The following is a 14,128-nucleotide window of genomic DNA, read 5'->3' on the forward strand; positions in this document are numbered from 1 at the left end:
AAGACTCAAAACACCACTTTTGCAAATGGATGGGTTTACAAAATTTCAGGAAGTGTGATAAGACTTGAAAGGACAAGATGCATTTTTTAAATATGTTCATGCAGTGTCTTTTTGCTGGAGAATATTTCCCATCAGCAAATTGGGATTATTGGACAAATAATTTGTCCCAATTATTGGACAAATACTTCTGGTATTATCCAAGGACCAAGACAAATAAAGTATTGTGAGAAAGCTGGGATACAGAACCAGGTTCAAATCCAGACTCTACTACTAACCAGCTGTGTGTCTTCAGGCAAATCTCAACCTCTGAACCTCAGTTCCTTCACTGAGTAAAAGGGAATAATAATACTACCTCAGTCTCAGGATTGTTGTGAGCTTCAGTAAATAGTCATCAAATGGCAAGAGTAGTTAGTGGAATTACAGTTGAGTCTTTATTTTTCTTTTCTGAATTTCTTAAGTTTTCTACCATGAACATATATTGCCTTTGTAATTAGACACAAAAACAATTCTTTTTATTCTTTTAAAAGTGACAGGCATAATTTCTCATTTTTTACATTTGCTTTCCCTGCCTTTGTCTCTTTCTGCTGTATTAAAAAATGGGTCCTCTCTACAAGCGATATTCATAAGACGCCATGGGATACTGAACGTCAACTATAACTGAAAAAAAAAATTATTTTGATTTAAAAAGAAAAAGACTGTGCCGTGGGATGTCTGTTGTTCTCTACACTCCAGCATGGCTGTACTGGGGTCCCCTCACTGGACCCAGGCTTCCAGCACTTAAATGAGGCTGAGGTCAGTTGTAGTTCAGTGCCCACGGGAGCTCTGTTCTCTCCATTACATATTAATCCCTGTCCTGCCAGCCCCTCAGTCTGCCACTCAGCTGGATGTTCCCAGCCACCCCCAGTCCTCGGGGAGTTCCATTTTTTATTTAATACTTCTAGTTTCATTTACTCAGCATCAAAGCCCGGCAGCGCTGACATAGGCTGCAGGAGTCAAACCCGCGGTTGGTCTCTGGAAACCAGGGAGAGTGTGGGTGAGTGCTTTGAATGCAGCAAAACTCTGGCAGAATACCAGCTTTTCATCTTCCCCTGATTCTCTTCTTTTTCTTGATAATTTTAGGTTTGTGGGTCCCAGATCTCCATATTTGCCTTCTGGAGCTGCCTTCGCCATAGAGAAAAGATGGATGTGGAGATTTAAGGCTGAGTTATACCAGCCCCTGAAGCTTTCCAGCACCAGGAAACATAAGCAGCGGTCTCTGTTACAAATGAGCGACCTGATCTGCCCACCTTCTCATTCAATGGGCCTATTTTCACTCAAGGAGGTAGTGGAAGAGCCAAAGGGCTAGGATCTTTCTGAGTGTGTGGGCTTCTGGGAGCACAAGGTGTGGTTCCTTAGTTTCCTCTCAAAACCACTCCTGGTTTCTTGTTCCTATCTCAGCAAATATCACTGCCATACACCCAGCTGCCTAAGTCAAAAATCTAGGAGTCATCCTTGACCACTATCCCTCCTTCACATTCCACATCTAATTATACATGCAATACAACTTACTCTACTCCTTTAAAATGACCCTGAAGCCATTTTAATTACCAACTAGTCGAGACAACCATGTTCTCCTGCCTCTATAGCTGCTATCCCTCAAATAAGACAGCTATTTCAGTGCCACGTAGCCGCAGATGACAGCTAGAGAGGATAAGGAACATGTCAGGGTCACAGTCAAGTCACTGACAGACAGATCCAGAGGAGAGTCTGGGCTTCCTGGTCCCAAGTCCAGCACTGCTTCTGTACACTACCCTGCTCCACTTGTTCCTTCATTCGCTATATTGTATTGAGACCCTGACAGGTTCCAGACGTAGTGCTAGACACAACCATTGTCACCTCTGGGGTTTCTCCAGTGACACCTCTGGGGGTGGCTCCGCATATTGGGTTATGTTCATTTATGTCCCCATCACTCTTGCAGATAGAGTAGGGCATCTCTCAGGCCCCTGCCTGTCCTCTCATTCCAGCATTCCACAAGTTGGCTTCTGCATGCTCTACTCAAACAACTTCTGAGTTAGTGAGGCCAACAGAAAATATATACAGCAAGGCACTTCACCTGAGGAAAAGATTCTATGTGAGCCCAACATTTAAACACAAATTAGTGGAAAATTTCCCTCTAGACCAAACTTATGATCTACATAGGAAAGGGAAATAGGAAAGTTGATCTGGTTCAGTTTTATTTCTATCACACTCCATAACTTCTTGGAACATCAATGCTCAGAGCATGATAGGTTCCCCAGTGTACCCATGATTCCAACTGATTCATTTAATGCATGTTAATAAATGTATACTATGTGCCAGGTATGGTGAAGGGTGGTGGGAACACAATGCTGTATCACATAGACAAATGCGCTGCCCTCGGGGACGTCATAGGCTAGTGGAATCTGACCTAGTAACCTATCAGTTTCATTTTAAGTACTTTCGTTTCTGGATACCATTTTTACAAATTTAAAATTCAGGATTGTAGAATCATAGATTCCAGGAGCTATAAAGGAGATATTCATTTAGCCTCGTGCCTTTTCCCCCTTAGCCAATGTTTACATCCCTTACAACATCCCTGTCAAGTGATCTTGTAATCCCACGTTGGACATCTCCAACAACAGGGGGTTTACTACCTCCAAGGTCATTTATTCTATTTTTAAACAGCAGAAGCAGTTAGAATGTTCTTGCCTATGTCGAACCAAAATCAGTTTCCCTAACATTGTACTGTGTTCTGCCCTTTGGTCCTACACAGATCAAGGCAGTTTCTTCTGCCCTGAGTTGGACCTGGGCTGTGTGAGGATGAGTATCATGTCCCCTAAGCATTTTCTCTCCTCCAGACCAAACTTTTCACCTTGATTCCACCTTTCTCCATAAACATGGTTTGGGGTGCCTCTCCAGTCAAATCGCCAGCAGAGCTACTCCCTCTTATTCTGAGGAACCATAAAAAGAATGTTCACATTAATAGTATTATTCTCTTTGATTCTCCCATATTAAACTCAGAGATCATGTGTCCATAGAGCAAATTTCTCTCACCCCTGTAGCCCCCCACTGCATATGTAATTCTATAGATAGCTTTGAAACAAGCAGGTCAACTTTATTGTTCACAAACTAGAGCTAACAATATTGAACTTTCAGGGTTGTTGTGAGTATTAAAAGAGATAATGAATGTTGAATTAAATATTTCAACAAATATTGATGGAACAACGATCAGGTAATGGACACTGTCCTTGCTCTGGGTAGGGTACAGTGCTGAAGATGATAGAAAAGACCTCTATCCTTATGGTGCTTACACCTTGAGACAGAATATGAGTGGCTTTCCAAGGGACATACGGTTTGAATTGAAGCCTGGGGGTCCCCATGATGTAACCTGGAAGCTCAAAAATGGTACCCACTAGTTATAATTATCATCATGATGAACATAGATACAACCATATTAATGCCAATAAAGCCTTTAGATGTTATCATTTCCTTGTGAGAAGAATGCTTTTAGAAACAGTGGAAAGACCACAGTGGTATTTCTTATGAGTAATAACCATTATATCACAGATTATCTCATTTTCTCCTCCTAGAAACCGCATATTGCCCATAAATCAAGAGTTTTATAATACATGAGCTGAGTTAGCTTCCACCCAGTGACTGTTTATTTAAGTCTGGATTACTTTCCTAACCTGGTCAAACAAAATGAGAAGCTCTAGGGCAGAACAGCAGCTTTAGCAAGGAAGGTGCACTTGCACTTGCAGGTACAGTGCCAGGCTTCCTTCCTCCTTCCATCTGTCCAATAGACCAGTTATCCTGTCCATAAATTTGTCTTCAGCCATCATCTTACTTAGCATGCCATGGACGACAGGATATGCTTTCAACATCAAGGAGGCTTTCAGCTTTTCTAGAAGATGTATCTTGGTTTCCTTATCATTTCATATCATAGTTTGTTCAGTGTTTGGTCAAGGAACTGATAGAAATGGAAGTTATTTACAGTAAAACACATGGTCTCTTTGCTCAGTTGAAACCACTGATCTTCCTGTTTCTCTGTTACCGTCAGATAATCCACCGTCATGGGTGGGGTGTGCATGAAACCACCACCTAATATCTCACTAGGGGAGTGGAGTGACCACAGGATGTCATCATCTGTGTCAGAAGAGTGGCAAATGTGTAACAGGAAAGACTTCACATTTGCATACCTGAGAAGATGCTATACATCCGCCATGCTGCAGGGATGAGAATTAGGATCTCTTTAATTAAGCCTCTGCCACTGATCCTACCTGTATGCTGACAAGATTTTTTTTTATTACTGTCTATGTCTTGGCATGTTAATCACGTTGATATTTATAGTGGCTAATATCTATTATCTGTAATTAGCCCAGCATCGTGCTTGGTAGGTACTTGATCTCAGCTCATCTTCACAACAATGTTTTGGGGGTAAACATGATTCTCTTTTTTCACCTGAGAAAATTGATTCAGAGAGGGCATGTGACTTGTCAGAGTAGTTTAGCTAATAAGTACAAGTGCCAGAATTCAGGCCCAGTCCGGTGCCCCGTGATCTTTTATCTCCCTTATGTCACTGCGCTGCACACACAAATCCCAACCCAGAATAGACGGAACCATGGTCAAGACCTTTTTACTCCCTTGCTGGTTCAGTCCCTCCCATTGCTGTGTCTTTTCTATCTCCTACATGGGATTTAAGCTCCTATGAGGGAAAGATAACCTATTCAGCTCTATATTCCTCCCCAGAGAGAACACAGTAGGGTCTCAGTAAGTGCGTTTCAAGTGAACACACACACACACACATACAAATCAGAATACAATGCTGTGGCTAGAATTTCTTACAACTACTTCAAAATTACAGAAAGCCTCCTATTTTAAAATTAATAACAAATCAAACCACTTATATAGTCTATGTGATAGTAGCCCTGGAATGACAGAAGAGTAAGACTCCCCTTTTTCAGTGGCTCCAAATGACACATCCTTTTGCTGTCCAAAGCCAAGAATAAAACTCTCCCTCACGGTGCAGAGTGCCCCTGTATGGAATTTGGGCTTCACTTGCAGTAGTTGCAGATTGAGAGGCAAAGTTCCTGACATTCGTGTTTAAGGCTCTGACACCTGAAAGTCATCATTCCAACTGGAACAGGAGAAAAATGGAACAAATAGGTATACAGGGATCAGCAAGCCAGGAAAGAAAGCAGACTGAGATGGTAATAACAATTCTCCACCTGTAAGGAGCGTTTCTTATGTTCCAGGCACTTACTTACATTATCTGTTTTCATCCTTACAGTAGAGTCTGAGGGGTAGGGACATTTCACAGATGTAGAGAAGGGTAGAGAAGTTCAGTAATTTGCCCAGGGCCTCCTTGTTGGTAAATGTAAAGCTAAGAAAATTGAACCCAAATTTCTCTGCCTCTGAAGTCTAAGTTCTTAACCATTAATGCTAATCATTAACTATACTACCCTAACCATTTCATCTTGTCCTTGGTAAGCAAGAACTAGAGGTTCAATACTATTATAGAAACACTATGTGTATTATTTATATTTATATAAAAGCTAAATGTATAGTTCTTGCCTTGTAAGATGAATATTGTTCTAAATTAATCTTTTAGTTGTCAATGCAAGTCTGGGCTAACAACCACCTCTAGAAAATATACAGGGACATCTGAACTCAGTGTCTCCAAACAGACAAGTTTATTCAAGCGATACCCAGAGTGGGCAGACCAGATAAGTAGCAGCCGTTATCGACTTGAGCCTGATGAAAAGGCTACTTATTTCACTTATATTTGTAAAGGGGATTATGGTATTTCATTCGATCACCTAAGGAAAAGTATGAAATAGGTAAGGTAAAAAATATCTCTATTATACAGATGAAGATACTCGCCCAGAGTTATAAACCTACTAAGTGGTACAACTGGGACTCCAGTTCAGGTTCTGAGGATCCAAATCCCAAATAAATGAACTTCTGGGCCTTTTAATCCTTCAATAATGAAGATGGAACAGTGTTCAAATCTTGACTGTACCACACATCTGAGACTTCAGTTTTCTCCACTGTCAAATAAGGGACGAAGATATCTATCTCACAGGATTGTGAAACTAAATAATGTCGGTAAAGCCCCTTCAGTAAAGCGGTGAACACAACAGATGCAAATCCTGCCCCATGGACCTTAAAGTCTGGAGTTAGGAGGTGGAGAGTAAAAAAACATTCGATAGTTACACACTGAATGATCAAGTTACAATAATAAGTGTTATAAAGGAAGAATGCAGAGCACGATGCAGTAGTACAACAGGGCGAGCTAGTCCCTGTGTGACTGAGGGAAGGCCTCCCTAGTCAGTGACAGCTAAACTGAGATCTGAAGGATGAATGGCAATTATCCAGGTGACGTGGGGTGAGGTGGGAGGCATGGGTGTGGGTTCCAGGCATAAGGAGCATCATTGATGAGGAAACTTGGTGCCCTTGAGGAACAAAGAAATGACTGTGTGCCTGGAGTGTAAAGAGCTCCAGGAAGAATGATGTGAAAGGATGCTGGTGAGTTAGGCAGCCTCCACGCCAAGTCAAGTTAAAATATTTGAACTTTATCCTAAGGGCCATGGGAAGTGATCAAAGCGTTTAGGCAAATGCCAGTCCCTCCCTTTTCTACCTTCAGGATCTAAGACAAGTCACCTCAAAGACTATCTCTTGCTCTTTTAACCTAATACAGTTTCTTCTCTCTCTGTGCAAGAATTAACCTCCAAATCCTAAAAGTGCTTTAAAAACTGGTGTACACATTTCTGGAAATCTCATTTATCCATTCTTTGTGTTGAACAAACATTTGTCAGGCATCAACCGTGTACATACTGGGTGCTGTGGGTACAGAAGTGGATAAGATAGTGGCCCTGTACTTTAAGAACTTACAGTTTGGGGTAGAGGTAGGCCAGAAGAATAAATTAGTAATCACAATCAAGTAGGATCTATCATAAGAAAGGAAGCAGGGAGGGAGTGACTCACAGAGCCTAGAGTCAGAGGAAGTTTTTAGAAGAGGTGATTGGCCCATGGTATGTTGTCAATACATGTTGTCAATACTTATCTATGTTGAGTAGATAAAGTTTGAGCTGAGTCTTTTTTTCCCAACTTTATTGAGATATACTCTACACGTAACAATGCGTGCGTGCAATATTTACCACGTGTTGATTTAATACACTTATATATTGCAAATGATTACCATCATAGCATTATTGAGCTGAGCCTTGAAGGATGAAGGGGCAGCTTACCAGGCAGAATAAGAGAGAATGAACAAGATCACATATACCATAAAAGTGGTCTGATGAGATTATTCTATCAGCAGTCAACTGGATGGGTTGAAAGGGAGAGGACATAGGCGAGGAGACCAAGAAAAAACCTGGGGCAATAATCCAGGTGAAAGGTGAAGAGGCCTTTATGTTCACTCAGCAGTAACGCTGACTGTACTGTTTGCCTGACACTAAGTTGCACTTGGTAGTACAGTGGATAGCTTGTAAATGCTATTACATCTCTCCATGAATGAATGTCTATTCTCCTTCACAAGACCAGAGACCATGTCATCTACTGAAATCCTTATAGCACTTAAGTCTGTGCTTTGTATACCGTGTTCACCCATCAAAAGTTGAGTTGACACTTGGATTCACTAAGCTGTGGTGGGAGTGGGGCAGGCGGAATGAGAAATGAAGGGCAGGACTCCCCTTCTGCCGTGCACCATTAGGCACTCTTCCCTCCCATAAGAGAGTAGGCAGCATCTTAAACTCGCCAAACCTACTTGCTATTTTTCCCCAAAGCCTGATATGTCCCTTTTTTTCTTTTTCAGTTGCACCCATCCACCCTAGCTAGAAACTCAAGATAATGCTGGAAGCCAAAGATAAAGCTGGGGGAAAATCATCATCTGGGGGGCTTCTAAGAACTATACTTTTTCCTCCAGGATCTTCAAAAGAAGTTTTCTTCTCATTCTCACATAGAAAGAAGCAGGTGATCCGAAGATCCAGCAATGCCACTTCTCTGAATCCACTCTGCAGACACACTCACGCATGTACATAAAGAAGCATTTGTGTTCTTTGTAGGAGAGAAAAAAGTCAGTACAACACAGGCTAAATAAACCCTGATATATTCATAACACAGAATACTGTGCAATAGCTAAAAAGAATGAAGTACATCTATAGGCATTAATACGGAAAGCATTCCAAGACTGATTGTTTAGTGAGAAAGGCAATTTGGAGAATGTTAGGTATTATATTATACCATTGGTGTTTAAAAAAATAACCAACAACAAACCAACAACCTGAAACAGTAATTTGTTTCCGATGGCTACATACATAAGCATTAAATGCATAGAAACTGGTAACAGTGGTTACCTCTGGGAAGGTGGGAAGGGAACCAGGACTGAGAGTGACGGTCAAAAATAATTTAGTGTTATCTGTATTTAAATTTTTTCACGACTGTAATAATGCATTTATGTAGTTATGGTTTAACTAAAAACCTTTTTTAAGGCAAGAAGATCATTAAGAATGTATAGTACTTTTTTTAATAGTGAAAAGTTTGAACTACCTAAATATCCAGAATTGAAGTATTATTAAATCAATCACGGTATAATCCATCCGGCAGAATTTAATAAAAATGATGCTGTTCATTTTTATATTCACAAATGTAAAGAAGTTAGTAATTTATACTTCCATTTAAAAGGAAGTCGATACTAATTATTATGTTCTGAATTACCCCATTTTTGTTAACAAATATAGGCACAAAAAGGTTTGAGATAATTTTACATAAAAGGTTTATAGTTATTTTACATCAGTGGAATTCTGGTTATGTTTTCTTTTGCTTCTTTATTTCCCAATTTTTCTATAAAGACTAAGTAATAGGAAAAATTCTATTTTAAAAAATGAAAATAAAATGAGGAAATTGAACTAGGAATGATGAGGGAAAGGTAAGAGGAAGAAATAAATGCATAGTGGTGGGTAGGGATAATGAAGCAGGGAAAAGATGTTATTGGGATTTTTTTAAAGAGATTTTCTTATTTCTAGAGAGTAAAGGGGAAACTTTTTGTTCTCAGACTTTTTTCAGCACAATTTCCAAGCCATCAAGTTTCTAAATATAACCAAAGATGATGATTTTACAAGCAAGCCAATAAAAACATAGTAGATGTTTATATTTCTACATTTAGATTTCTGACATTGGAACTGCAAAGGTTCCTTCAAATTGGCTATATTTTATTTTTCCAAAAGAAATTCCAGTCTGAGTCCCCTTTTAAAATATAACACCCTCCCCCAACCCCCGCCCTAGTCTTAAATTTCAAGAAAAGGCAGAACTAGATTAACACAGCAACATTTGGGGTGGGGGTGGGGGAGCGAGAGGACAGTGGGAAGAAGGTGAAGCATGTGGGCAAAAAGGACCAGGGAAGGACTTTCTGCAGAGCCTCACTTGATAGTAGAATCCCTATAGTGTGTATTGAGGTAGTGGCGGGATCGTGTGAAAATGCAGATTTTGATTCAGCAGGGCTGGGGTGGGACTCCCAGGCAATACCCAGGCTGCTGGTCTGTGGACAACTTTGAGCAACAAGGCCTCAGATTTGGGGAGTTAGCTCTCCCACTCTGGTCCAACTGCATTTCATGTTGGAAATTTCTGGTTGTGATAACCTCTTTCTTTCTAACCTCATAGTTTTTTCGTCAAAACAGCAAATAGTGGAAACTTTTCAGAAAGTCATTTTACCCTATTACAAGGTATAGTTCCAGTCCCTATGCATGGAAGTGAGTTAGATGGGAAACAGAATCTGGAATGGGCAGGAGTCCCTGATATAGAAATGTTAGTTGGTGTAAAGGGTGTGGTATCCTGGAAAAAGCCCTGGACTGGTGGTCAGCAGACCTGGTTTCATTATTTAGCTGTGTGCCTTTGTGCCAGTCATTTCTCTCCAGTTCTCTGTTTCCTTTTCTGTTAAATAAAATAATTGGTCTACACGGCTTCTGCACTCTTTTTAGCTGTGACCCTTGAGGAATCTGTAAAGGAGAGCCTACATCAGCAGGACGGGAAGCAAAGAAAGCTGTGCCACCACACACATCGCTGCCAAGGATCCTGTCCATGTGATATAATAATGGAGGAATTTTCCCCTTGTTTGCCCAGACGCAAAAATGTTATTGGAGTGAGAGACTGGGAAACTTGCCTAGTATGAAATCCTAGTACCCGACTTCCTGGTTTTGGCAACTTAGAGTCTTGGGACTCTATCCCAGCCCCTGTAAAGTAAGGCAGGCAGTGTAAACAGGCCCTCCAAGAACCTCACTGTGGCTCTGGCAGCTTTTAGATTCTAAGGTTCTCAATCCTTGAGGCCACCCTCAGGGTTCCACCTCATTCCCCTACACTGATCAGCAGCCAAATTCTGAAGCCACTTGAGCTTAAGGTCCCAGCCAAATGGCCCTACTGCCTTCCTGTTTGGGAAAGCCTCCAATCCCCAGCCAGTGGCCAAATCCAACTTTCGTAGCAACTCAACTCTCCTCCCAATAGCAGCCGTGGGTCCCCGAGTCACCCAGACACTGCAGACTCTATTCAGGCCTGTAGCTGCCAAGCCTAAGGGAAATGGATAGGGCAGACAGAGACATTTAAGATAGTCCTGTCCTCCATGTGGGGATCAGCCTCTAGTTTGATAAGCACAGGGTGGGCAAGGAACCTGCTGTGAAGAGATTACCCAGACTCTGAAGCAATCTCCCGCAGCAAGCCTTTACCCCTCAACAGACCTGTACTCCCTGACCTTTAAATTACTAACCTGTCCTGTGGCTTTTCTAGCAAAGGCTCACAAGTCACCTACAAACATGCCAGCTTCAGGCAGCGTCCTGTGGTTTGCCTAAGGCAACCAGGAGGGGTAGTTAGCCTCCATCCATGTTCCTGAGACCCCATGCCCCGGCAGACACTCACTCGGGGCGTACCTCCTGAGGCGCCCACTTGGGACGCAGTGACCTGCAGGCTGCAGAACGTATTTTTCCCTTCAGTCCCAATCTGGGCTGGGCAGAATGATGGGGCTGGCTGGTACAAAGGCCGCTTTTATAATGTGCTTCCTTGGTATTTTGGGTGTCTGGCGAGGGCCTCCTTTCCTCCCACAGTTAATTAGCAGCATCAGAGCATTTCCCTTTCCTCAACAGAAAATCTGTGCTTGTCCCTGAGGCCAGGCAGAGGGGGAGGCAGGTGTGGCTAAATGCTCCTTGAGGTTAACCTCAAACTCAAACTTAGAACCATACTTGGTGAGAGGCAGTGTGAAAGGCAGGGTTAGCTTCCATTTGGGGCAGAGTCAGCAAGCAGGCACAGGTCCCTGGCAAACCAGGGGGTTGTTTTCTAGCCTCTCGATCAGGTGAGGAGACAGGAGGGGGTGGGGCAGGGGAACCAATGTGTATTTGACACGTTTGTGAATTGTTCCTACAACAAAGGCTTTTTTAAAAAAACAACAGAGTGGAGCTTTATATGTTTGAATGAGAAGCACACAGAAGAACCTATTGTCAGGAGGAAAAATTGCATGAGTAATTGTGCATGACTTCAGTCTTTCCAGTTGAAATGTTAGGCATGTTAAGGATAATTGTGGACACTCCAGGGTTTTCAGCATAGGGAAGTGGGAGGAAGGAACTCCTGGGAAGGCAAGGAGGCAGGTTGTCTAGCAAGACAAAGAAGACAGGAAACTGAGACGCTCTTCCCCACTTTTCCTTACTGGTTCCCATTTTTCCTCTCCTTAGTTGAGGTACCACCTCCTACAGGAAGCCTTCATGCCCCACCTTCCTTCCCCCACCTCCCACTTCAGGTCTTATTGATACATATCTCCTGTCTTTTCATTATTTACTGGACTGTGATACTATTGGAAGGCTATAGAGCAGTGAGCATAGATTCTAGGGCCAGACTCCACCAATTTCTAAATGTATAATCTTGGTGAAATTGCTTTTCCTCTCTGTGCCTCAGTTTCCTCGTCTATAAGTAGAAGTAATACCTATCTTCTAAGGTTGTTAAGGATTAAGTATGTTAATACTCATTAAGGATTAAGTATGTTAATATAAGGCACAGGGAAGAGTGCCTGACATATAGTATCCATTCAATAAATATTAGCAATTATTATTTTTATTTGTACCCCCCGGGGTTAGCACAGTTTGTAGCATATCACGGGTCAGTGGTTTTTCAACCTTCTATGCACCATAATTGCTTAAGGAGCTTTAAAAATATATGGGCCTGGGCTCTACTAACCTAGGAGTGAAATCTGGTCATGGTATTTTGGGAAAGTTCCCAGCTGGTTTTATTATGCAGTCATTGTCATGGGTACTCAATGAATATTTGTTGAATGAATGAACCAAATGGGATCAAAATGAACCAACCAGGTTTATTCCATCCTTCGGGATGTCAAGGCAATTCTTCTCCTTCAGAAAGTTGGCTTTTCCTGGGGCAGGATTCAAGAGAATAATATGACAGTGAATATAATGGAATACAAGAAAGAATTATAATTCTAGGTATCTCAACAATTGCACTATGGAACAAAAGAGAGAGAGAAACGATTAGCTAGAGCTAATATTAGAGATCAATATGTATTTCCTCTTGTTCTTCCTTTTTGTTTACTCAGACTTATTGCTTAGAGAGTTCCCATAACAACTCTCATCAGAAGCTGAACTTTGACCCTTCCTCCAGCTTTAAATTTGATTTGCAACCTCACCTTTAATATAGTAGACATAATAAAACATTTAAAGACCTCAAATAAAGTATTTTTACCATTCAAATATATAATTATGTGCATAATAAAATAATTGCAATTAACTGCTTTACCTAGTTGGCTTACAAAGTTTAAGCTGCTGCTTATAGAACATTAAGTCAGAGACTTCACAGTAGAAATAAGAAACTGTAGCCAGGGCCCCTATTCTCAAGAAACTTATATGTTAATGGGGGAAGTAAAGATAGACATACTAAAAAGTAGAGAAAACAAATATAACAGAAACATTTAAACAGTGTATAGAAATATAAAGTGGGCTTTGGGGTGAGACTTTAAGTCTATTTCTAATTAGCTGTATGACATCAATTCATGCAATTAAACTTCCTGCATTTCAGCTTCCTCATTGACCAAATGTGGATTTTGGTGCCTAAATCACACAATTGTTGTGAGGTTTCAAAGCAATAATATATGTAAATCTCTGGCACTTTTTATTCAATTAAGTTACTTGAATGAACAAAGAAGTTGTATTCCAACACCACACTTTGTTTTCAGAAATTTCCTTATCAAGAGGAGAGATAATATGGATGAGGGAGAAGCAAATCAAGGTAGAGAACTAAGCACCAACATATACCTGCCCTTCCACCACAAATCCCTGAAAAGACAGAAAAGATAGCTTTTAACATCAGTAGGTCCTTACCAGCTCCAGCGAACAGAAGAGGAGGCAGAAATTATGATAAAAATCTGGATAGAAAGCAGTTGGGATCAGACTAATGGAAAACCCAGAGCAGAGTATTAACACTCCAAAACACTCTTAAGAGAGAGTTACTTTGAAGATAGGAGTAGAGAATCCCCCAGCTCAGACGAAGCAAATAGAAAGAATAGGAGGGAGTTGTGAAGCAGTATCAGGGTTATTAATCTTTAAACTGCCCTCTGAACAACAGACCTCTCCCCTCCCTCCACTTTAGGGAGCTGTAGGGGGTTTGGGTGGGGGGAATAAAGCATAGACCTTTACTCCAAGAGAGGACATCATCGGTAGGGGGAGGGCACCTGCTGGAGTGTAAGGGTCTGTGAGAAAGGCAGGCTGGAAGTAACCCCATTCACCTTCCACAGACAGAGAGGAAAAAGGAAAAACTGTTCCTACCCAGGCTGTCATCTGTAGCTGTATGGAAGTAAAAGGCTCCTTATTGTGGTACTGAGGATGGGTGAAGGACTGAGTGGGGAGGAGGGTCCCCAGCCTGCCTCTCTGCCTGCTCAAGAACGTTACAGTGAAGTCAGCAGTCAATGTCCTATTCACAGAGTCCCAACTAACCCTCCATGCATAAAAGGAGCCTGTAGGGAAAATGGATAGCTCAAGACTGAAGTGAAAACGTAAAACAAAATAGCTACTAATTAACCTATCCTTCAAACATAGATATGAATGGATAACCAAGGATCCCCAGATACTTGAGAAAATCCAACAACTAT

General features: G+C 41.4%; 1 protein-coding gene across 3 annotated transcripts in view; it reads left to right on the forward strand.

Moving 5' to 3' along the window:
* Positions 1 to 9,959, forward strand: part of LOC308503974 (uncharacterized protein) — a 68,090-nt gene extending 58,131 nt beyond the window's left edge. The window contains exons 4-5 of one of the 3 annotated variants that reach the window (XR_013994246.1): positions 1,120 to 1,321; positions 7,817 to 9,955. Coding sequence is in view for 1 of the 3 variants with exons in the window: in XM_081063805.1 (XP_080919931.1) it covers positions 1,120 to 1,321; positions 7,817 to 7,852 (238 nt within the window). In the remaining 2 variants the exon portion in view is untranslated. Of the gene's footprint in view, positions 1 to 1,119; positions 3,482 to 7,816 lie in introns of those variants that run through there. The other 2 variants (XM_081063805.1, XR_013994245.1) reach the window with 2 other exon arrangements.
* The last annotated feature ends 4,169 nt before the right edge of the window (positions 9,960 to 14,128 follow it).

Source organism: Rhinolophus hipposideros, assembly GCF_964194185.1.
Source record: "Rhinolophus hipposideros genome assembly, chromosome: 10".
Lineage (NCBI taxonomy): Eukaryota > Metazoa > Chordata > Mammalia > Chiroptera > Rhinolophidae > Rhinolophus > Rhinolophus hipposideros.